This window comes from Festucalex cinctus, chromosome 15, assembly GCF_051991245.1.
Source record: "Festucalex cinctus isolate MCC-2025b chromosome 15, RoL_Fcin_1.0, whole genome shotgun sequence".
NCBI classification, from domain to species: Eukaryota; Metazoa; Chordata; class Actinopteri; order Syngnathiformes; family Syngnathidae; genus Festucalex; species Festucalex cinctus.
In genome coordinates this window covers 27014378-27035566 of record NC_135425.1, presented here as the reverse complement: position 1 = coordinate 27035566, position 21189 = coordinate 27014378, and the positions used below count along the sequence as shown (strand labels likewise).

General features: G+C 34.1%; 1 protein-coding gene across 2 annotated transcripts in view; it reads left to right on the top strand.

Moving 5' to 3' along the window:
• LOC144002091 (fibroblast growth factor receptor 1-A-like) overlaps positions 1-21189 on the top strand; it is a 63051-nt gene that overhangs the window by 298 nt on the left and 41564 nt on the right. Inside the window, exons 2-16 of one of the 2 annotated variants that reach the window (XM_077496982.1) lie at positions 171-308; positions 958-1071; positions 1155-1339; positions 1406-1529; positions 1603-1790; positions 2508-2640; positions 3533-3717; positions 3898-4040; positions 4796-4917; positions 4985-5095; positions 6062-6231; positions 6325-6447; positions 7128-7198; positions 7292-7429; positions 7796-7901. In XM_077496982.1, coding sequence (XP_077353108.1) covers positions 203-308; positions 958-1071; positions 1155-1339; positions 1406-1529; positions 1603-1790; positions 2508-2640; positions 3533-3717; positions 3898-4040; positions 4796-4917; positions 4985-5095; positions 6062-6231; positions 6325-6447; positions 7128-7198; positions 7292-7429; positions 7796-7901 — 2019 coding nt within the window. In that variant the 5' untranslated portion in view covers positions 171-202. Of the gene's footprint in view, positions 1-170; positions 309-957; positions 1072-1154; positions 1340-1405; positions 1530-1602; positions 1791-2507; positions 2641-3532; positions 3718-3897; positions 4041-4795; positions 4918-4984; positions 5096-6061; positions 6448-7127; positions 7199-7291; positions 7430-7795; positions 7902-21189 lie in introns of both variants that reach the window. The other variant, XM_077496981.1, reaches the window with a different exon arrangement.

Genomic DNA, 21189 nt, shown 5'->3' with positions numbered 1-21189 from the left:
TCAGACCTTTGCGTCATGTCTCCGCCCACTCTCTTCCTATTGGATGTCTGGCGAAGTGCGGGCGTGGCCTGACCTGCCACTTTTGATCCCAAAAGAGCATTTTTCCAATTTATTTAAAAAGCTGCTATGTTGATTTTGGCGACTTTGTGATTTGTTTCGACTTTGTACAGGAAGTGGCCGCCGCACGCCGACCGGACACAAGATGGCGCCGTGCGGCCGCCTGCTGCTGATGCTGCCGTTGGTGCTCATGTTTCTCCTTCCTGCGGCGCGGCCACGCCCCTCCACCAATGACCACCGCTCAGCCGCAGGTGACTTTTTGTTGTTTCGAGGTGGCGACCAAGGTTATTTTAGTTAAAACTAACAAAAATAAAAAAACACTCAAACTACGGTAGATTTATTTTGATATGAACCGGAAGGACGTTTGAACGTGTGTCACACAGAAGTGACATTTCACAGCAACCTTCAGACGATGTCGTTCCATGCTGTTTTTTTGTTTTTTGTTTTTTTGATATTGCGCACAAGTAAGACACGCTTAAAAAATTAAATAAATCTAATAGTGAAACTAACTAAAACGAAGAATTTATTAAACAACTAAAACGACCAGAACCACCATAAAAACTAATTAAAACCAGCTAAATTGAAAAAACAAAACTCAAATTGTTTCAATGTATTTATATAATGGCGACCAGTCCAGGGATTTGTTCATTTCATGTGATCATTTTTTGCAACAAACTTGTGAAACTTCTCCAAAAGTGTTTGCGAGAATTCTTTGTCAGAGGGGCGTCGGCCTGCCGGGACTTCCTGTCGTCCAGACACATGAACAATGTGCGTGTTTGTGTGCGCACACTCCTTTTTGAGAGCGCGGACGCCTTATGAGCAACGATTGGTCATCACAGTTAAATGAGAAAAGCCGACCAAAAAAAAAAAAAAAGTGAATCTGGAATTTGTCCTTTCAAGTTGTTGCGGCCAGCCTATCGTCGGAGGATGAGGATGATGACGACGAAGACGAATCGTCATCGGAGGAAAACGAGCACGCCGACAATGGGACAAACAGCCAACAAAACAAACAACGTGCGTCGACAGTTTAGCTTTGCTTCCATACAAGAATTGTATCATTATTATTTTTAAAATCTTTAGTTTAATCTCCCGCTTAGCGTCGGCGTTAGCGGCGTCCGCCCCCGGCTGGTCGTCTCCGAGCAAGATGGAGACGCTTTACGTCCGCCCCCAATACCACGGGGTGAATTTCCGTTGCCGGGCGACGGGAAGCCCCACCCCCACGCTGGACTGGTACAAGAACGGAAACGACGTCAGAGGGCTGCAAAGGCTCGGCGGCTTCCACGTGAGTTGCCGTCTGGGGGAGGGGCCGATTCTCGACTCAAGTTGACTCGACTCGACTTGACTTCAGATCCGGCACCGCACGTGGACGCTGACGCTGGAGACGCTGTTGCCCGAAGACGAAGGAAACTACACGTGCGTGGCCAGCAACGCGCACGGACGCATCCAGCACCGCTTCCTGCTGGACGTCGTGGGTAAGGTCACGTGACCACGCCACGCCGTCACGTGAGCCAGTAACGCCGACGCGGTCGTCCGTCCGTCCCTCAGAGCGCTCCAACGGCAGGCCACGCCTCAAGGCCGGCCTGCCGGCCAATCAGACGGCGGTGGCCGGCGAGCGCGTGCGCTTCGCGTGCAGCGTGTCCAGCGACCTGCAGCCTTTCGTGCAGTGGATCAAAGTGGACAACGCCAGCCGCCGCGTCGGACCCCACCAGCGCCCCAATGGCACCGTTGTCAAGGTGTCAACAGGGTTTTTGTTTTTCATAGTTTGGGAATTTTTCATTTGATTTCGTTACGATTTTTTTTTTTTTTTCATATTTAGTTAGCTTTAATTAGTTTTCAGGGTGGTTCTGTTATTTTGTAGTAGTTTATTTAATAAATGCTTAGTTTTAGTTCGTTCCAGTTTCAGTATAATTTTTATTTTTTTGTTTTAATTTTTACATTTTTTTAATTTAATTTTTAGGGTGATTGTTAGTTTTTAGTGGTTTTAGTTATTTAATAAATACAGCATTAGTTTTAGCTTTTTTTTTTTTGTGTGTTTGTTTTTTAAATTATTTTTTGTGTGCAATTAAAAAAAAACACCACGGGAGCGACATCATCTTTTGGTGCTTTTCTATTCCTGCTGCTTGATGACGTCACTTCTGTGTGGTGCTTTAAATATTTTGACGTGATGACAACAATTGAATATTGCGATATCACGATATTGCTCTTTTTTTTGCTCCGTTCTTTTTTTGTAGCTCCTATTTTTTTGTTTGAGTGGAGTTTTTATGAGTATTAATTTGAGAGGCCATTTTTCCTCTAATTATCGTCGTTTTTTGTTATTTTTAAAGCATAAAATGTAGTTGCACTTGCATTTTTATTTCATGAGCAAAAAAACTGGCTTCCCACTTTAACTTTTCATTTTATTTTGTTTTGTGGCACTTAGCTGAGGTTGTCTGCGTCTGTGTTGTTTTGAGGGCTCGTCGGACGAAGACCCCGAGTTGCTGACGCTGACCAACGTGAGCGCCGCCGATGCCGGCGAGTACGCGTGCGTGGCCGAGACCAACGCGGGCGTCGCGCACCGCTCCGCCTGGCTCACCGTGCTGGAGGGTAAGCGCGAGCGGGCGCGAGCGGGCGCGAGCGGGCGCGAGCGGGCGCGAGCGGGCGCGAGCGGGCGCAAGCGGGCGCGAGCCTTTATCTTCCGCCGCGTCCTTCGTCGTTATCTTCCTCCTTTTTTTTTTTTTGGCTCCTCCCCTTTTCCGTTTGTCTTCCACTTCCTCGGTGCACTGAAGACAAGATGGTGTGAGGGACCAAAACTGCCAACATTAAAAATGAATAAATAAATACAAGGGGAAAAAAACATTAAAAAATATATATAAATGGAAATAAAAAAATATTTCATCAAAAAATTACGGCATTAATCATGTATTAACACAGATTAATCACCCAATTAATTATTACCATTTATATTTATTTTTGTTTAATTTTTGAATGTCGTTTTTATTTTTATATGTATTTTTTTTACTTTTTTTTGTTATTTTTATTTCCATTTATATTTAGTTTTTGTTTTTAATTTTTGAATCTATATATATTTTTTGTAACTATTTATTTATTTATTTATATATTTTTGTTGTTTTTATTTCCATTTATATTTATTTTTGTGTTTAATTTTTGAATCTATTTTTTATTTATATATATATATATATATTTTTTTGCTGTTATTTATTTATTTATATATTTTGTTTTTATTTCTATTTACGTATAAATCTAAATCTCGTTTTTTATTTTTATTTATATATATTTTTTTTACTTTTATTTTGTTATTTTTATTTCCATTTATATTTATGTTTTGTATTTAATATTTGAATTATATTTTTTCTTTTATCTTCACTTTTAGTCATGTATTTATTTATGTAAAATGTTGGCGCCATTCCTCGTGGTCCGTCCGTGTCGCAATGTCGGACGTTTGTCGCGATTCTCGTGGTCTTGTTTTTCCCGCCAGGGCCGCGTCTTCCTCCCGGCTACGCTCAGATCTTCTTGTACTGCGTTGGCTTCTTCGCGGCGGCCACGCTGACCTTCACCGCCGTCATCTGTAAGTTGTGCGCCGCCGCCCCCGGGAAGGGCCCCGCCCCCGCCGGCCAGCTGGCCGTCCGCAAGCTCGCCAAGAGCGTGGCGCTCAAGAGACAGGTAAACCGTGGCTCAACGTCCCATGTGACATGTTTTCTGATTTTGTTTGTTGAGCTTGTGAAAGCCGTGGGCAGATTACGTTTCACATGGCAACACACCGGAGCTGAAATCTGATTGGACACAAAAAAAAAAAAAAAAAAAAAAAAGATCTGCTGACATATGCGACTTGGTCCCTCGCAGGTGTGTCTGGCGTCACCCGGCCTCTCCAAGAAGTCTTCCGCGTGTCCGTCCTGTCCCTCGCGCGGGACATCCGCTGTCATGGCCGCCGTGTCCGCCGACCACCAGATCCCGTGCGACCCGCAGTGGGAGATTCCTCGCGAGAGGCGAGTGTGCCGTTCGTTTGCAACAGGGTGCTTCTGTTGGTTTTTATTTGGCTTAGTTTTTAATAAATGCTTTGGTCTAGTTTCAGTATTAGTTTTAGTTTTTCCCATCCATCTTCTTGACCGCTTATCCCTCACAAGGGTTAGTTTTAGTTTTTATTATTATTATTTTTAATATTTATTTTTTTAATTTAGTTTTCATGGTGGTTGTTAGTTTTTATTAATTTTTGTTTTTAATAAATGCTTCGTTCTAGTTTAGTTTTAGTTTCAGTATTAGTTTTATTTTTATTCATTTATTTTTCATTTAATTAATTAAATAGTTTAATTTTTATTTTTTTTTAATGTGTATTACTTGTGCGCAATATTTAAAAAAAAAACACCCTGGGAGTGATGTCATGTGAAGGTGCTTTTCTATTGGTTGCTGCGAGTTGACGTCACAAACGTCCTTATTCTGCTTCATATCAAAATAATGTACTTCAAATCACATTTAAAATCATCCCCAAAGGCTCATGCATTCATTTTTTTTTTTTTAACAAAGATTAAAACCAAGGACATTTTTGCTATAATTAAAGTTTTGTAAATAGAAAATGTGCTTTGTTAGTTTTTGTTTTTTAAAAGTATTTTTGCTTTTATTTCGTGAACAAAATAATTTTTGAATTTTCGTTTGAGTTCTTTTCCGTTAGTTTTAGTGAACTCAAATTGTTGTGACAAGTGATGCCAATGAGCAAATGTGTCGTTTTGTCGCTCGGTGTGGTCAGGCTGACGCTGGGCGAGCCGCTGGGCGAGGGCTTCTTCGGACAGGTGGCCTTGGCGGAGGTGCTGGGTCTGGACAAGGAGCGGCCGGCGGGCGTCAGCAAGGTGGCGGTCAAGATGCTGAAAGGTGAGCGCTGACGCGACGCGACCTGACCTGACGTGTGACGTGCGACGTGCGCTCCCGTGGCGAGCAGCGGACGCCGGCGACAAGGACCTGATGGATCTGGTGTCGGAGATGGAGATGATGAAGGCCATCGGTCGCCACAAGAACATCATCAACCTGGTCGGCGCCTGCACGCGCGACGGTGAGACAATCGGCGTCAAACTTTGTCTGCTTGAAAGGGGAAAAAAAAAACAATCAAGAATGGACCAATCCACAACTTGAACTTGTTAATTTGAGCCTCCCATAAAAAAAGGATGATTTTGTTTGAAGTAACCCCCCAAAATGGGTCATTCTGTGCAAAAGAAAAAAAAACATGGTCATTTTGTTGAAAACAACCTCAAATATTGGGTTGTTTTTATGCAAAAAAAAAAAAATTGTCATTTTGTTTAAAACAACCCCCAAAATTGGTCATTTTGTGATAAAAAAAAAAAAAAAAAAAAGTAATTTTGTTCACAACAACCTCAAATATTGGGTCGTTTTATGCAAAACAATGCAAAAAGAAAATGTGGGTCATTTTATTTAATACAATGTGGTCATTTTGTGCAAAAAAACTAAGAAGAAAAAATTTATATTCGGTCGTTTTATGCAAAGCAATAGAAAAAAACTGGGTCATTTTATTTAATACCACACCAAAAATTTGGTCGTTTTGTGCAAAAAAAAAAATTCAACCTAAAAAAATTGCTTTTTTTTGTGAAAAAAAGATTTTTTTTTTAATCAATTTGTTTAAAACAGCCCCAAAAATGTGGTCTGTTTAAAAACAAAACAAAACAAAAAGAGAAAAAAATGGTGTCATTTTGTTTAAAACAAAACAAAAAGTTTGGATGTTTTGTACAAAAGAATTTGGCTCAAATTGACCCAAGTAGGGGACTGGTCCATTTTTGACCCAAATGGGTTCTTTTGGAGTTTTTGCTTTGTTTTTTTTTTTTTTTTAAGAGTGTTCAAGCCACGTACAAATTGTGTCCAATCTACTTGCATACTTGAAGGATGTATTTGTACTTTGCTGCATGGCACCACCGCCCACGTGACCAAGAAAATGACTCGGGTGCTGGTGATCCCGGATGATGATGTTTTTTTGTTTTTGTGGCGTCGTGTTTTTGCGTTGGGGCAGGGCCGCTGTACGTGGTGGTGGAGTACGCGGCCCGAGGGAACCTGCGCGAGCATCTGCGCTCGCGACGCCCGTCCGACTCGGAGTACTGGCGGGCCGGCGTGGATCTCCAGCAACTGGTGTCGGCGGCGTACCAGGTGGGCCGAGGAATGGCGTACCTGGCGTCGAGGAAGGTGGGTCATTCCACCACAGAGCCCAAAAAGTTCTCGTTCGGGTCCAGTCGACTTCCTCCTGGAAAGAAAAGCGTTTTGCCGCCTCTCGTCCAGTGCGTCCACAGAGACTTGGCGGCCCGCAACGTTCTGGTCACGCACGACCTGGTGATGAAGATCGCAGACTTCGGCCTGGCCAGAGACGTGCACCACGTGGACTACTACAAGAAGACCACCAATGTGAGAAGTCCACCACGCACACACACACACACACGTTGTAATCCAGACTACGAATCCAGAATCGATTCTTTAAGCAGGACAATGTTGACTAGACGAGAGCAGAGCACGAGCAAGCCAAACCAGAACGGTCTAGAACCAAACATTCCAGACCAGAACAGTCCTTCCTGTGGCAGTCCACATGAAACAAGTTTAGCGATATTGACATCAATTGTGACACTTTGTCTCCCAATAGATTTGGTCGATGCGAGCATCGTGATATTTGTCGTTCATATGAAGCCACTCTTCATGACTTATTGAGCAATTACTTGGCAGAGCACTAGGGGGAGCACCTTATAAGAGTGGCGGGAAAATGGATGGATTATTATTATTATTATTATTATATATGATTATTTATTATTTATTTTATTATGTATTTTTTAAATGCATATTTATATATTATATTTATCCATCCAACCATTTCCTGAACCGCTTGCTCCTCACAAGGGTCGGGGGAGGGGTGCTGGAGCCTATCCCAGCTGCCCATGGGCAGTAGTCAGGGTACACCCTGAACTGGTTGCGAGCCAATCGCAGGGCACACAGAGACTATTATATTTATATTCATATTTCGATATCCTCCAGAAGCCAAACCAGTTGAAAGCAGACCACATTTGTTGTTTTGTTTTGTTTTGTGTTGTGTTCAGGGTCCGTTGCCGGTCAAGTGGATGGCGCCCGAAGCTTTATTTGACCGCGTCTACACGCACCAAAGTGACGTGTGAGTCCAGCGTTCGCCACATTAGCATGTTAGCGTGCGCCAACACTCAAAACCCGGATTTGTTTGTTTGTTTGTTTGTTTGTTGTGGCTCAGGTGGTCTTTCGGCGTCCTGCTGTGGGAAATTTTCACGCTGGGAGCGTCGCCGTATCCCGGCGTCCCCGTGGAGGATCTCTTCAAACTTCTGAAGGAAGGTCACCGCATGGACAAACCCAACGGCTGCACGCAAGACCTGTGAGTTAACGGTTAGCATTAGCGCCCTCGCCTCGACAGCCTTTGAAGCGGCGGAGCTTTGCACTAAAGCGTGAGAGCGTTTCACGAGATAGCGTGCGAGACAGCGTTTCAAATGCTCTCAGTTGTGCATCAGCAGGGGCGGAGCAACGTGAACCAGGGACCCCCCCCAAAAAAATATAATGTTAATAAATGTATATAAATGTTGTTAAAAATGTCATACATTATATATATATATATATATATAACTCCGCTCTGAAAACCAGTTTGAAGCCCTGCCCGTAGTTTGAAACACTCATTTAAAAGCATTCTCAAATAAAAACGTGCCTGAGTGTGAATTTTGAATGTGCGCTTCCTGTGTTGTGTTAGCTACGTGATGATGCAAGAGTGCTGGCACGCCGTCCCGTCGCAGCGGCCCACCTTCCCGACCCTCGTCCAGCGTTTGGACGCGCTGCTCGCCTCGCTGGCCAAGCAGGTAACAACCGCAACACGCTCACGAGGCGAGCGGCACAACGCGCACATGGTCGTTAAAAAAAACAAAAAACAAAAAACAAAAAAAAAAGCCTTACATGGTCGTTTTTTTTTTACAAAAAAAACGCCTTACTATACATGGTCGTTTTTTTAGCAAAAAAAACGCCTTACTATACATGGTCATTTTTTTAATCAAATAAAAACCGCCTTACTATACATGGTCGTTTTTTTAACAAAATAAAAAACGCCTTACTATACATGGTCGTTTTTTTAGCAAAATAAAAAACGCCTTACTATACATGGTCGTTTTTTTAATCAAATAAAAACCGCCTTACTATACATGGTCGTTTTTTTTTAACAAAAAAAACGCCTTACTATACATGGTCGTTTTTTTTTAACAAAAAAAACGCCTTACTATACATGGTCGTTTTTTTAACAAAAAAAACGCCTTACTATACATGGTCGTTTTTTTTACAAAAAAAACGCCTTACTATACATGGTCGTTTTTTTTACAAAAAAAACGCCTTACTATACATGGTCGTTTTTTTAACAAAAAAAACGCCTTACTATACATGGTCGTTTTTTTTTTAACAAAAAAAACGCCTTACTATACATGGTCGTTTTTTTAGCAAAATAAAAAACGCCTTACTATACATGGTCGTTTTTTTAATCAAATAAAAAACGCCTTACTATACATGGTCGTTTTTTTAGCAAAATAAAAAACGCCTTACTATACATGGTCGTTTTTTTAATCAAATAAAAACCGCCTTACTATACATGGTCGTTTTTTTTTAACAAAAAAAACGCCTTACTATACATGGTCGTTTTTTTTAACAAAAAAAACGCCTTACTATACATGGTCGTTTTTTTAACAAAAAAAACGCCTTACTATACATGGTCGTTTTTTTAATCAAATAAAAACCGCCTTACTATACATGGTCGTTTTTTTAGCAAAAAAAACGCCTTACTATACATGGTCATTTTTTTAATCAAATAAAAACCGCCTTACTATACATGGTCGTTTTTTTAACAAAATAAAAAACGCCTTACTATACATGGTCGTTTTTTTAGCAAAATAAAAAACGCCTTACTATACATGGTCGTTTTTTTAATCAAATAAAAACCGCCTTACTATACATGGTCGTTTTTTTTTAACAAAAAAAACGCCTTACTATACATGGTCGTTTTTTTAACAAAAAAAACGCCTTACTATACATGGTCGTTTTTTTAATCAAATAAAAACCGCCTTACTATACATGGTCGTTTTTTTTTAACAAAAAAAACGCCTTACTATACATGGCCGTTTTTTTAATTAAATAAAAACCGCCTTACTATACATGGTCGTTTTTTTAGCAAAATAAAAAACGCCTTACTATACATGGTCGTCTTTTTAATCAAATAAAAAACGCCTTACTTTACATGGTGTTTTTTTTTAACAAATTAAAAAAACGCCTTACTATACATGGTCGTCTTTTTAATCAAATAAAAAACGCCTTACTTTACATGGTCGTTTTTTTAACAAAAAAAAACGCCTTACTATACATGGTCGTTTTTTTAGCAAAATAAAAACCGCCTTACTATACATGGTCGTTTTTTTAACAAAAAAAACGCCTTACTATACATGGTCATTTTTTTAATCAAATAAAAACCGCCTTACTATACATGGTCGTTTTTTTAGCAAAATAAAAAACGCCTTACTATGCATGGTCGTTTTTTTAATCAAATAAAAACCGCCTTACTATACATGGTCGTTTTTTTAACAAAAAAAACGCCTTACTATACATGGTCGTTTTTTTTTTAACAAAAAAAACGCCTTACTATACATGGTCGTTTTTTTAGCAAAATAAAAAACGCCTTACTATACATGGTCGTTTTTTTAATCAAATAAAAAACGCCTTACTATACATGGTCGTTTTTTTAGCAAAATAAAAAACGCCTTACTATACATGGTCGTTTTTTTAATCAAATAAAAACCGCCTTACTATACATGGTCGTTTTTTTTTAACAAAAAAAACGCCTTACTATACATGGTCGTTTTTTTTAACAAAAAAAACGCCTTACTATACATGGTCGTTTTTTTAACAAAAAAAACGCCTTACTATACATGGTCGTTTTTTTAATCAAATAAAAACCGCCTTACTATACATGGTCGTTTTTTTAGCAAAAAAAACGCCTTACTATACATGGTCATTTTTTTAATCAAATAAAAACCGCCTTACTATACATGGTCGTTTTTTTAACAAAATAAAAAACGCCTTACTATACATGGTCGTTTTTTTAGCAAAATAAAAAACGCCTTACTATACATGGTCGTTTTTTTAATCAAATAAAAACCGCCTTACTATACATGGTCGTTTTTTTTTAACAAAAAAAACGCCTTACTATACATGGTCGTTTTTTTAACAAAAAAAACGCCTTACTATACATGGTCGTTTTTTTAACAAAAAAAACGCCTTACTATACATGGTCATTTTTTTAATCAAATAAAAACCGCCTTACTATACATGGTCGTTTTTTTTTAACAAAAAAAACGCCTTACTATACATGGCCGTTTTTTTAATTAAATAAAAACCGCCTTACTATACATGGTCGTTTTTTTAGCAAAATAAAAAACGCCTTACTATACATGGTCGTCTTTTTAATCAAATAAAAAACGCCTTACTTTACATGGTCATTTTTTAATCAAATAAAAACCGCCTTACTATACATGGTCGTTTTTTTAATCAAATAAAAACCGCCTTACTATACATGGTCGTTTTTTTTAACAAAATAAAACACGCCTTACTATACATGGTCGTTTTTTTAATCAAATAAAAACCGCCTTACTATACATGGTCGTTTTTTTAATCAAATAAAAACCGCCTTACTATACATGGTCGTTTTTTTAATCAAATAAAAAACGCCTTACTATACATGGTCGTTTTTTTAACAAAATAAAAAACGCCTTACTACACATGGTCGTTTTTTTAGCAAAATAAAAACCGCCTTACTATACATGGTCGTTTTTTTAGCAAAATAAAAACCGCCTTACTATACATGGTCGTTTTTTTAACAAAAAAAACGCCTTACTATACATGGTCGTTTTTTTAGCAAAATAAAGAACGCCTTACTATACATGGTCGTTTTTTTAATCAAATAAAACACGCCTTACTATACATGGTCGTTTTTTTAACAAATTAAAAAAACGCCTTACTATACATGGTCGTTTTTTTAATCAAATAAAACACGCCTTACTATACATGGTCGTTTTTTTAACAAATTAAAAAAACGCCTTACTATACATGGTCGTTTTTTTAATCAAATAAAACACGCCTTACTATACATGGTCGTTATAAAACAAAAAAACCCGCCTTACTATACATGGTCGTTTTTTTAACAAAAAAAACGCCTTACTATACATGGTCATTTTTTTAATCAAATAAAAACCGCCTTACTATACATGGTCGTTTTTTTTTAACAAAAAAAACGCCTTACTATACATGGTCGTTTTTTTAATCAAATAAAAAACGCCTTACTATACATGGTCGTTTTTTTAACAAAAAAAACGCCTTACTATACATGGTCGTTTTTTTAGCAAAATAAAAAACGCCTTACTATACATGGTCGTTTTTTTAGCAAAATAAAAAACGCCTTACTATACATGGCCGTTTTTTTAATTAAATAAAAACCGCCTTACTATACATGGTCGTCTTTTTAATCAAATAAAAAACGCCTTACTTTACATGGTCGTTTTTTTAATCAAATAAAAACCGCCTTACTATACATGGTCGTTTTTTTAACAAAAAAAAACGCCTTACTATACATGGTCGTTTTTTTAACAAAAAAAAACGCCTTACTATACATGGTCATTTTTTTAATCAAATAAAAACCGCCTTACTATACATGGTCGTTTTTTTAATCAAATAAAAAACGCCTTACTATACATGGTCGTTTTTTTAGCAAAATAAAAAACGCCTTACTATACATGGTCGTTTTTTTTAAACAAAAAAAACGCCTTACTATACATGGCCGTTTTTTTAATTAAATAAAAACCGCCTTACTATACATGGTCGTCTTTTTAATCAAATAAAAAACACCTTACTTTACATGGTCGTTTTTTTAATCAAATAAAAAACGCCTTACTTTACATGGTCGTTTTTTTAACAAAAAAAAACGCCTTACTATACATGGTCGTTTTTTTAGCAAAATAAAAACCGCCTTACTATACATGGTCGTTTTTTTAACAAAAAAAAACGCCTTACTATACATGGTCATTTTTTTAATCAAATAAAAACCGCCTTACTATACATGGTCGTTTTTTTAGCAAAATAAAAAACGCCTTACTATACATGGTCGTTTTTTTAATCAAATAAAAACCGCCTTACTATACATGGTCGTTTTTTTAATCAAATAAAAACCGCCTTACTATACATGGTCGTTTTTTTTTAACAAAAAAAACGCCTTACTATACATGGTCGTTTTTTTAACAAAAAAAACGCCTTACTATACATGGTCGTTTTTTTTTTAACAAAAAAAACGCCTTACTATACATGGTCGTTTTTTTAGCAAAATAAAAAACGCCTTACTATACATGGTCGTTTTTTTAATCAAATAAAAAACGCCTTACTATACATGGTCGTTTTTTTAGCAAAATAAAAAACGCCTTACTATACATGGTCGTTTTTTTAATCAAATAAAAACCGCCTTACTATACATGGTCGTTTTTTTTTAACAAAAAAAACGCCTTACTATACATGGTCGTTTTTTTTAACAAAAAAAACGCCTTACTATACATGGTCGTTTTTTTAACAAAAAAAACGCCTTACTATACATGGTCGTTTTTTTAATCAAATAAAAACCGCCTTACTATACATGGTCGTTTTTTTAGCAAAAAAAACGCCTTACTATACATGGTCATTTTTTTAATCAAATAAAAACCGCCTTACTATACATGGTCGTTTTTTTAACAAAATAAAAAACGCCTTACTATACATGGTCGTTTTTTTAGCAAAATAAAAAACGCCTTACTATACATGGTCGTTTTTTTAATCAAATAAAAACCGCCTTACTATACATGGTCGTTTTTTTTTAACAAAAAAAACGCCTTACTATACATGGTCGTTTTTTTAACAAAAAAAACGCCTTACTATACATGGTCGTTTTTTTAACAAAAAAAACGCCTTACTATACATGGTCATTTTTTTAATCAAATAAAAACCGCCTTACTATACATGGTCGTTTTTTTTTTAACAAAAAAAACGCCTTACTATACATGGCCGTTTTTTTAATTAAATAAAAACCGCCTTACTATACATGGTCGTTTTTTTAGCAAAATAAAAAACGCCTTACTATACATGGTCGTCTTTTTAATCAAATAAAAAACGCCTTACTTTACATGGTCGTTTTTTTAATCAAATAAAAACCGCCTTACTATACATGGTCGTTTTTTTTAACAAAATAAAACACGCCTTACTATACATGGTCGTTTTTTTAATCAAATAAAAACCGCCTTACTATACATGGTCGTTTTTTTAATCAAATAAAAAACGCCTTACTATACATGGTCGTTTTTTTAATCAAATAAAAAACGCCTTACTATACATGGTCGTTTTTTTAACAAAATAAAAAACGCCTTACTACACATGGTCGTTTTTTTAGCAAAATAAAACACGCCTTACTATACATGGTCGTTTTTTTAATCAAATAAAAACCGCCTTACTATACATGGTCGTTTTTTTAATCAAATAAAAAACGCCTTACTATACATGGTCGTTTTTTTAACAAAATAAAAAACGCCTTACTACACATGGTCGTTTTTTTAGCAAAATAAAAACCGCCTTACTATACATGGTCGTTTTTTTAGCAAAATAAAAACCGCCTTACTATACATGGTCGTTTTTTTAACAAAAAAAACGCCTTACTATACATGGTCGTTTTTTTAGCAAAATAAAAAACGCCTTACTATACATGGTCGTTTTTTTAATCAAATAAAACACGCCTTACTATACATGGTCGTTTTTTAACAAATTAAAAAAACGCCTTACTATACATGGTCGTTTTTTTAATCAAATAAAACACGCCTTACTATACATGGTCGTTATAAAACAAAAAAACCCGCCTTACTATACATGGTCGTTTTTTTAACAAAAAAAACGCCTTACTATACATGGTCATTTTTTTAATCAAATAAAAACCGCCTTACTATACATGGTCGTTTTTTTTTAACAAAAAAAACGCCTTACTATACATGGTCGTTTTTTTAATCAAATAAAAAACGCCTTACTATACATGGTCGTTTTTTTAACAAAAAAAACGCCTTACTATACATGGTCGTTTTTTTAGCAAAATAAAAAACGCCTTACTATACATGGTCGTTTTTTTAGCAAAATAAAAAACGCCTTACTATACATGGCCGTTTTTTTAATTAAATAAAAACCGCCTTACTATACATGGTCGTCTTTTTAATCAAATAAAAAACGCCTTACTTTACATGGTCGTTTTTTTAATCAAATAAAAACCGCCTTACTATACATGGTCGTTTTTTTAACAAAAAAAAACGCCTTACTATACATGGTCGTTTTTTTAGCAAAATAAAAACCGCCTTACTAAACATGGTCGTTTTTTTAACAAAAAAAACGCCTTACTATACATGGTCGTTTTTTTAACAAAAAAAACGCCTTACTATACATGGTCATTTTTTTAATCAAATAAAAAAGGCCTTACTTTACATGGTCATTTTTTTAATCAAATAAAAACCGCCTTACTATACATGGTCGTTTTTTTAACAAAATAAAAAACGCCTTACTATACATGGTCGTTTTTTTAGCAAAATAAAAAACGCCTTACTATACATGGTCGTTTTTTTAATCAAATAAAAACCGCCTTACTATACATGGTCGTTTTTTTTTAACAAAAAAAACGCCTTACTATACATGGTCGTTTTTTTAGCAAAATAAAAAACGCCTTACTATACATGGTCGTTTTTTTTTAACAAAAAAAACGCCTTACTATACATGGTCGTTTTTTTAATTAAATAAAAACCGCCTTACTATACATGGTCGTTTTTTTTTAACAAAAAAAACGCCTTACTATACATGGTCGTTTTTTTAATCAAATAAAACACGCCTTACTATACATGGTCGTTATAAAACAAAAAAACCCGCCTTACTATACATGGTCGTTTTTTTAACAAAAAAAACGCCTTACTATACATGGTCATTTTTTTAATCAAATAAAAACCGCCTTACTATACATGGTCGTTTTTTTTTAACAAAAAAAACGCCTTACTATACATGGTCGTTTTTTTAATCAAATAAAAAACGCCTTACTATACATGGTCGTTTTTTTAACAAAAAAAACGCCTTACTATACATGGTCGTTTTTTTAGCAAAATAAAAAACGCCTTACTATACATGGTCGTTTTTTTAGCAAAATAAAAAACGCCTTACTATACATGGCCGTTTTTTTAATTAAATAAAAACCGCCTTACTATACATGGTCGTCTTTTTAATCAAATAAAAAACGCCTTACTTTACATGGTCGTTTTTTTAATCAAATAAAAACCGCCTTACTATACATGGTCGTTTTTTTAACAAAAAAAAACGCCTTACTATACATGGTCGTTTTTTTAGCAAAATAAAAACCGCCTTACTAAACATGGTCGTTTTTTTAACAAAAAAAACGCCTTACTATACATGGTCGTTTTTTTAACAAAAAAAACGCCTTACTATACATGGTCATTTTTTTAATCAAATAAAAACCGCCTTACTTTACATGGTCATTTTTTTAATCAAATAAAAACCGCCTTACTATACATGGTCGTTTTTTTAACAAAATAAAAAACGCCTTACTATACATGGTCGTTTTTTTAGCAAAATAAAAAACGCCTTACTATACATGGTCGTTTTTTTAATCAAATAAAAACCGCCTTACTATACATGGTCGTTTTTTTTTAACAAAAAAAACGCCTTACTATACATGGTCGTTTTTTTAGCAAAATAAAAAACGCCTTACTATACATGGTCGTTTTTTTTTAACAAAAAAAACGCCTTACTATACATGGTCGTTTTTTTAATTAAATAAAAACCGCCTTACTATACATGGTCGTTTTTTTTTAACAAAAAAAACGCCTTACTATACATGGTCGTTTTTTTAATCAAATAAAAAACGCCTTACTATACATGGTCGTTTTTTTAGCAAAATAAAAACCGCCTTACTATACATGGTCGTTTTTTTAACAAAAAAAACGCCTTACTATACATGGTCGTTTTTTTAACAAAAAAAACGCCTTACTATACATGGTCATTTTTTTAATCAAATAAAAACCGCCTTACTATACATGGTCGTTTTTTTTTAACAAAAAAAACGCCTTACTATACATGGTCGTTTTTTTAATCAAATAAAAAACGCCTTACTATACATGGTCGTTTTTTTAGCAAAATAAAAAACGCCTTACTATACATGGTCGTTTTTTTTAAACAAAAAAAACGCCTTACTATACATGGCCGTTTTTTTAATTAAATAAAAACCGCCTTACTATACATGGTCGTTTTTTTAGCAAAATAAAAAACGCCTTACTATACATGGTGGTTTTTTTTAACAAATTAAAAAAACGCCTTACTATACATGGTCGTCTTTTTAATCAAATAAAAAACGCCTTACTTTACATGGTCGTTTTTTTAACAAAAAAAAACGCCTTACTATACATGGTCGTTTTTTTAGCAAAATAAAAACCGCCTTACTATACATGGTCGTTTTTTTAACAAAAAAAACGCCTTACTATACATGGTCATTTTTTTAATCAAATAAAAACCGCCTTACTATACATGGTCGTTTTTTTAGCAAAATAAAAAACGCCTTACTATACATGGTCGTTTTTTTAATCAAATAAAAACCGCCTTACTATACATGGTCGTTTTTTTTTAACAAAAAAAACGCCTTACTATACATGGTCGTTTTTTTAACAAAAAAAACGCCTTACTATACATGGTCGTTTTTTTTTTAACAAAAAAAACGCCTTACTATACATGGTCGTTTTTTTAGCAAAATAAAAAACGCCTTACTATACATGGTCGTTTTCTTAATCAAATAAAAAACGCCTTACTATACATGGTCGTTTTTTTAGCAAAATAAAAACCGCCTTACTATACATGGTCGTTTTTTTTAACAAAAAAAACGCCTTACTATACATGGTCGTTTTTTTAACAAAAAAAACGCCTTACTATACATGGTCGTTTTTTTAATCAAATAAAAACCGCCTTACTATACATGGTCGTTTTTTTAGCAAAAAAAACGCCTTACTATACATGGTCATTTTTTTAATCAAATAAAAACCGCCTTACTATACATGGTCGTTTTTTTAACAAAATAAAAAACGCCTTACTATACATGGTCGTTTTTTTAGCAAAATAAAAAACGCCTTACTATACATGGTCGTTTTTTTAATCAAATAAAAACCGCCTTACTATACATGGTCGTTTTTTTTTAACAAAAAAAACGCCTTACTATACATGGTCGTTTTTTTAACAAAAAAAACGCCTTACTATACATGGTCATTATTTTAATCAAATAAAAACCGCCTTACTATACATGGTCGTTTTTTTTTAACAAAAAAAACGCCTTACTATACATGGTCGTTTTTTTAATCAAATAAAAAACGCCTTACTATACATGGTCGTTTTTTTTTAACAAAAAAAACGCCTTACTATACATGGTCGTTTTTTTAACAAAAAAAACGCCTTACTATACATGGTCATTATTTTAATCAAATAAAAACCGCCTTACTATACATGGTCGTTTTTTTTTAACAAAAAAAACGCCTTACTATACATGGTCGTTTTTTTAGCAAAATAAAAAACGCCTTACTATACATGGTCGTTTTTTTTAAACAAAAAAAACGCCTTACTATACATGGCCGTTTTTTTAATTAAATAAAAACCGCCTTACTATACATGGTCGTTTTTTTAGCAAAATAAAAAACGCCTTACTATACATGGTCGTCTTTTTAATCAAATAAAAAACGCCTTACTTTACATGGTCATTTTTTAATCAAATAAAAACCGCCTTACTATACATGGTCGTTTTTTTAATCAAATAAAAACCGCCTTACTATACATGGTCGTTTTTTTTAACAAAATAAAACACGCCTTACTATACATGGTCGTTTTTTTAATCAAATAAAAACCGCCTTACTATACATGGTCGTTTTTTTAATCAAATAAAAAACGCCTTACTATACATGGTCGTTTTTTTAACAAAATAAAAAACGCCTTACTACACATGGTCGTTTTTTTAGCAAAATAAAAACCGCCTTACTATACATGGTCGTTTTTTTAGCAAAATAAAAACCGCCTTACTATACATGGTCGTTTTTTTAACAAAAAAAACGCCTTACTATACATGGTCGTTTTTTTAGCAAAATAAAAAACGCCTTACTATACATGGTCGTTTTTTTAATCAAATAAAACACGCCTTACTATACATGGTCGTTTTTTTAACAAATTAAAAAAACGCCTTACTATACATGGTCGTTTTTTTAATCAAATAAAACACGCCTTACTATACATGGTCGTTTTTTTAACAAATTAAAAAAACGCCTTACTATACATGGTCGTTTTTTTAATCAAATAAAACACGCCTTACTATACATGGTCGTTTTTTTAATTAAATAAAAACCGCCTTACTATACATGGTCGTTTTTTTAACAAAAAAAACGCCTTACTATACATGGTCGTTTTTTTAATTAAATAAAAACCGCCTTACTTTACATGGTCGTTTTTTTAACAAAAAAAACACGCCTTACTATACATGGTCGTTTTTTTAATAAAAAAAAAAACGCCTTACTATACATGGTCGTTTTTTTAACAAATTAAAAAAACGCCTTACTATACATGGTCGTTTTTTTTTAACAAAAAAAACGCCTTACTATACATGGTCGTTTTTTTAATCAAATAAAAAACGTCTTACTATACATGGTCGTTTTTTTAATCAAATAAAAAACGCCTTACTATACATGGTCGTTTTTTTAATCAAATAAAAAACGCCTTACTATACATGGTCGTTTTTTTAGCAAAATAAAAACCGCCTTACTATACATGGTCGTTTAAAAAAAAAAAAAAACGCCTTACTATACATGGTCGTCTTTTTAATCAAATAAAAAACGCCTTACTATACATGGTCATTTTTTTTTAACAAAAAAACCGCCTTACTATACATGGTCGTTTTTTTTTAACAAAAAAAACGCCTTACTATACATGGTCGTTTTTATAATCAAATAAAAAACGCCTTACTATACATTGTCGTTTTTTTAATCAAATAAAAACCGCCTTACTATACATGGTCGTTTTTTTAGCAAAATAAAAACCGCCTTACTATACATGGTCATTTTTTTAATCAAATAAAAACCGCCTTACTATACATGGTCGTTTTTTTTTAACAAAAAAAACGCCTTACTATACATGGTCGTTTTTTTAGCAAAATAAAAAACGCCTTACTATACATGGTCGTTTTTTTAAAACAAAAAAAACGCCTTACTATACATGGCCGTTTTTTTAGCAAAATAAAAAACGCCTTACTATACATGGTCGTTTTTTTAGCAAAATAAAAAACGCCTTACTATACATGGTCGTTTTTTTTAAACAAAAAAAACGCCTTACTATACATGGCCGTTTTTTTAATTAAATAAAAAACGCCTTACTATACATGGCCGTTTTTTTAGCAAAATAAAAAACGCCTTACTATACATGGTCGTTTTTTTAGCAAAATAAAAAACGCCTTACTATACATGGTCGTTTTTTTAGCAAAATAAAAAACGCCTTACTATACATGGTCGTTTTTTTTAAACAAAAAAAACGCCTTACTATACATGGTCATTTTTTTAATCAAATAAAAACCGCCTTACTATACATGGTCGTTTTTTTAATCAAATAAAAACCGCCTTACTATACATGGTCGTTTTTTTTAACAAAATAAAACACGCCTTACTATACATGGTCGTTTTTTTAACAAAATAAAAAACGCCTTACTATACATGGTCGTTTTTTTTAACAAAATAAAACACGCCTTACTATACATGGTCGTTTTTTTAATCAAATAAAAAACGCCTTACTATACATGGTCGTTTTTTTAATCAAATAAAAAACGCCTTACTATACATGGTCGTTTTTTTAACAAAATAAAAAACTCCTTACTACACATGGTCGTTTTTTTAGCAAAATAAAAACCGCCTTACTATACATGGTCGTTTTTTTAGCAAAATAAAAACCGCCTTACTATACATGGTCGTTTTTTTAACAAAAAAAACGCCTTACTATACATGGTCGTTTTTTTAGCAAAATAAAAAACGCCTTACTATACATGGTCGTTTTTTTAGCAAAATAAAAACCGCCTTACTATACATGGTCGTTTTTTTAACAAAAAAAACGCCTTACTATACATGGTCGTTTTTTTAGCAAAATAAAAAACGCCTTACTATACATGGTCGTTTTTTTAACAAAAAAAACGCCTTACTATACATGGTCGTTTTTTTAATCAAATAAAACACGCCTTACTATACATGGTCGTTTTTTTAACAAAAAAAACGCCTTACTATACATGGTCGTTTTTTTAATCAAATAAAACACGCCTTACTATACATGGTCGTTTTTTTTAAACAAAAAAAACGCCTTACTATACATGGTCGTTTTTTTTAAACAAAAAAAACGCCTTACTATACATGGCCGTTTTTTTAATTAAATAAAAAACGCCTTACTATACATGGCCGTTTTTTTAATCAAATAAAAAACGCCTTACTATACATGGTCGTTTTTTTAGCAAAATAAAAAACGCCTTACTATACATGGTCGTTTTTTTTAACAAATTAAAAAAACGCCTTACTATACATGGTCGTTTTTTTTAAACAAAAAAAAACGCCTTACTATACATGGCCGTTTTTTTAATTAAATAAAAAACGCCTTACTATACATGGCCGTTTTTTTAATCAAATAAAAAACGCCTTACTATACATGGTCGTTTTTTTAGCAAAATAAAAAACGCCTTACTATACATGGTCGTTTTTTTTAACAAATTAAAAAAACGCCTTACTTTACATGGTCATTTTTTTAATCAAATAAAACACGCCTTACTATACATGGTCGTTTTTTTAATAAAAAAAAAACGCCTTACTATACATGGTCGTTTTTTTAATTAAATAAAAACCGCCTTACTATACATGGTCGTTTTTTTAGCAAAATAAAAAACGCCTTACTATACATGGTCGTTTTTTTTAAACAAAAAAAACGCCTTACTATACATGGCCGTTTTTTTAATTAAATAAA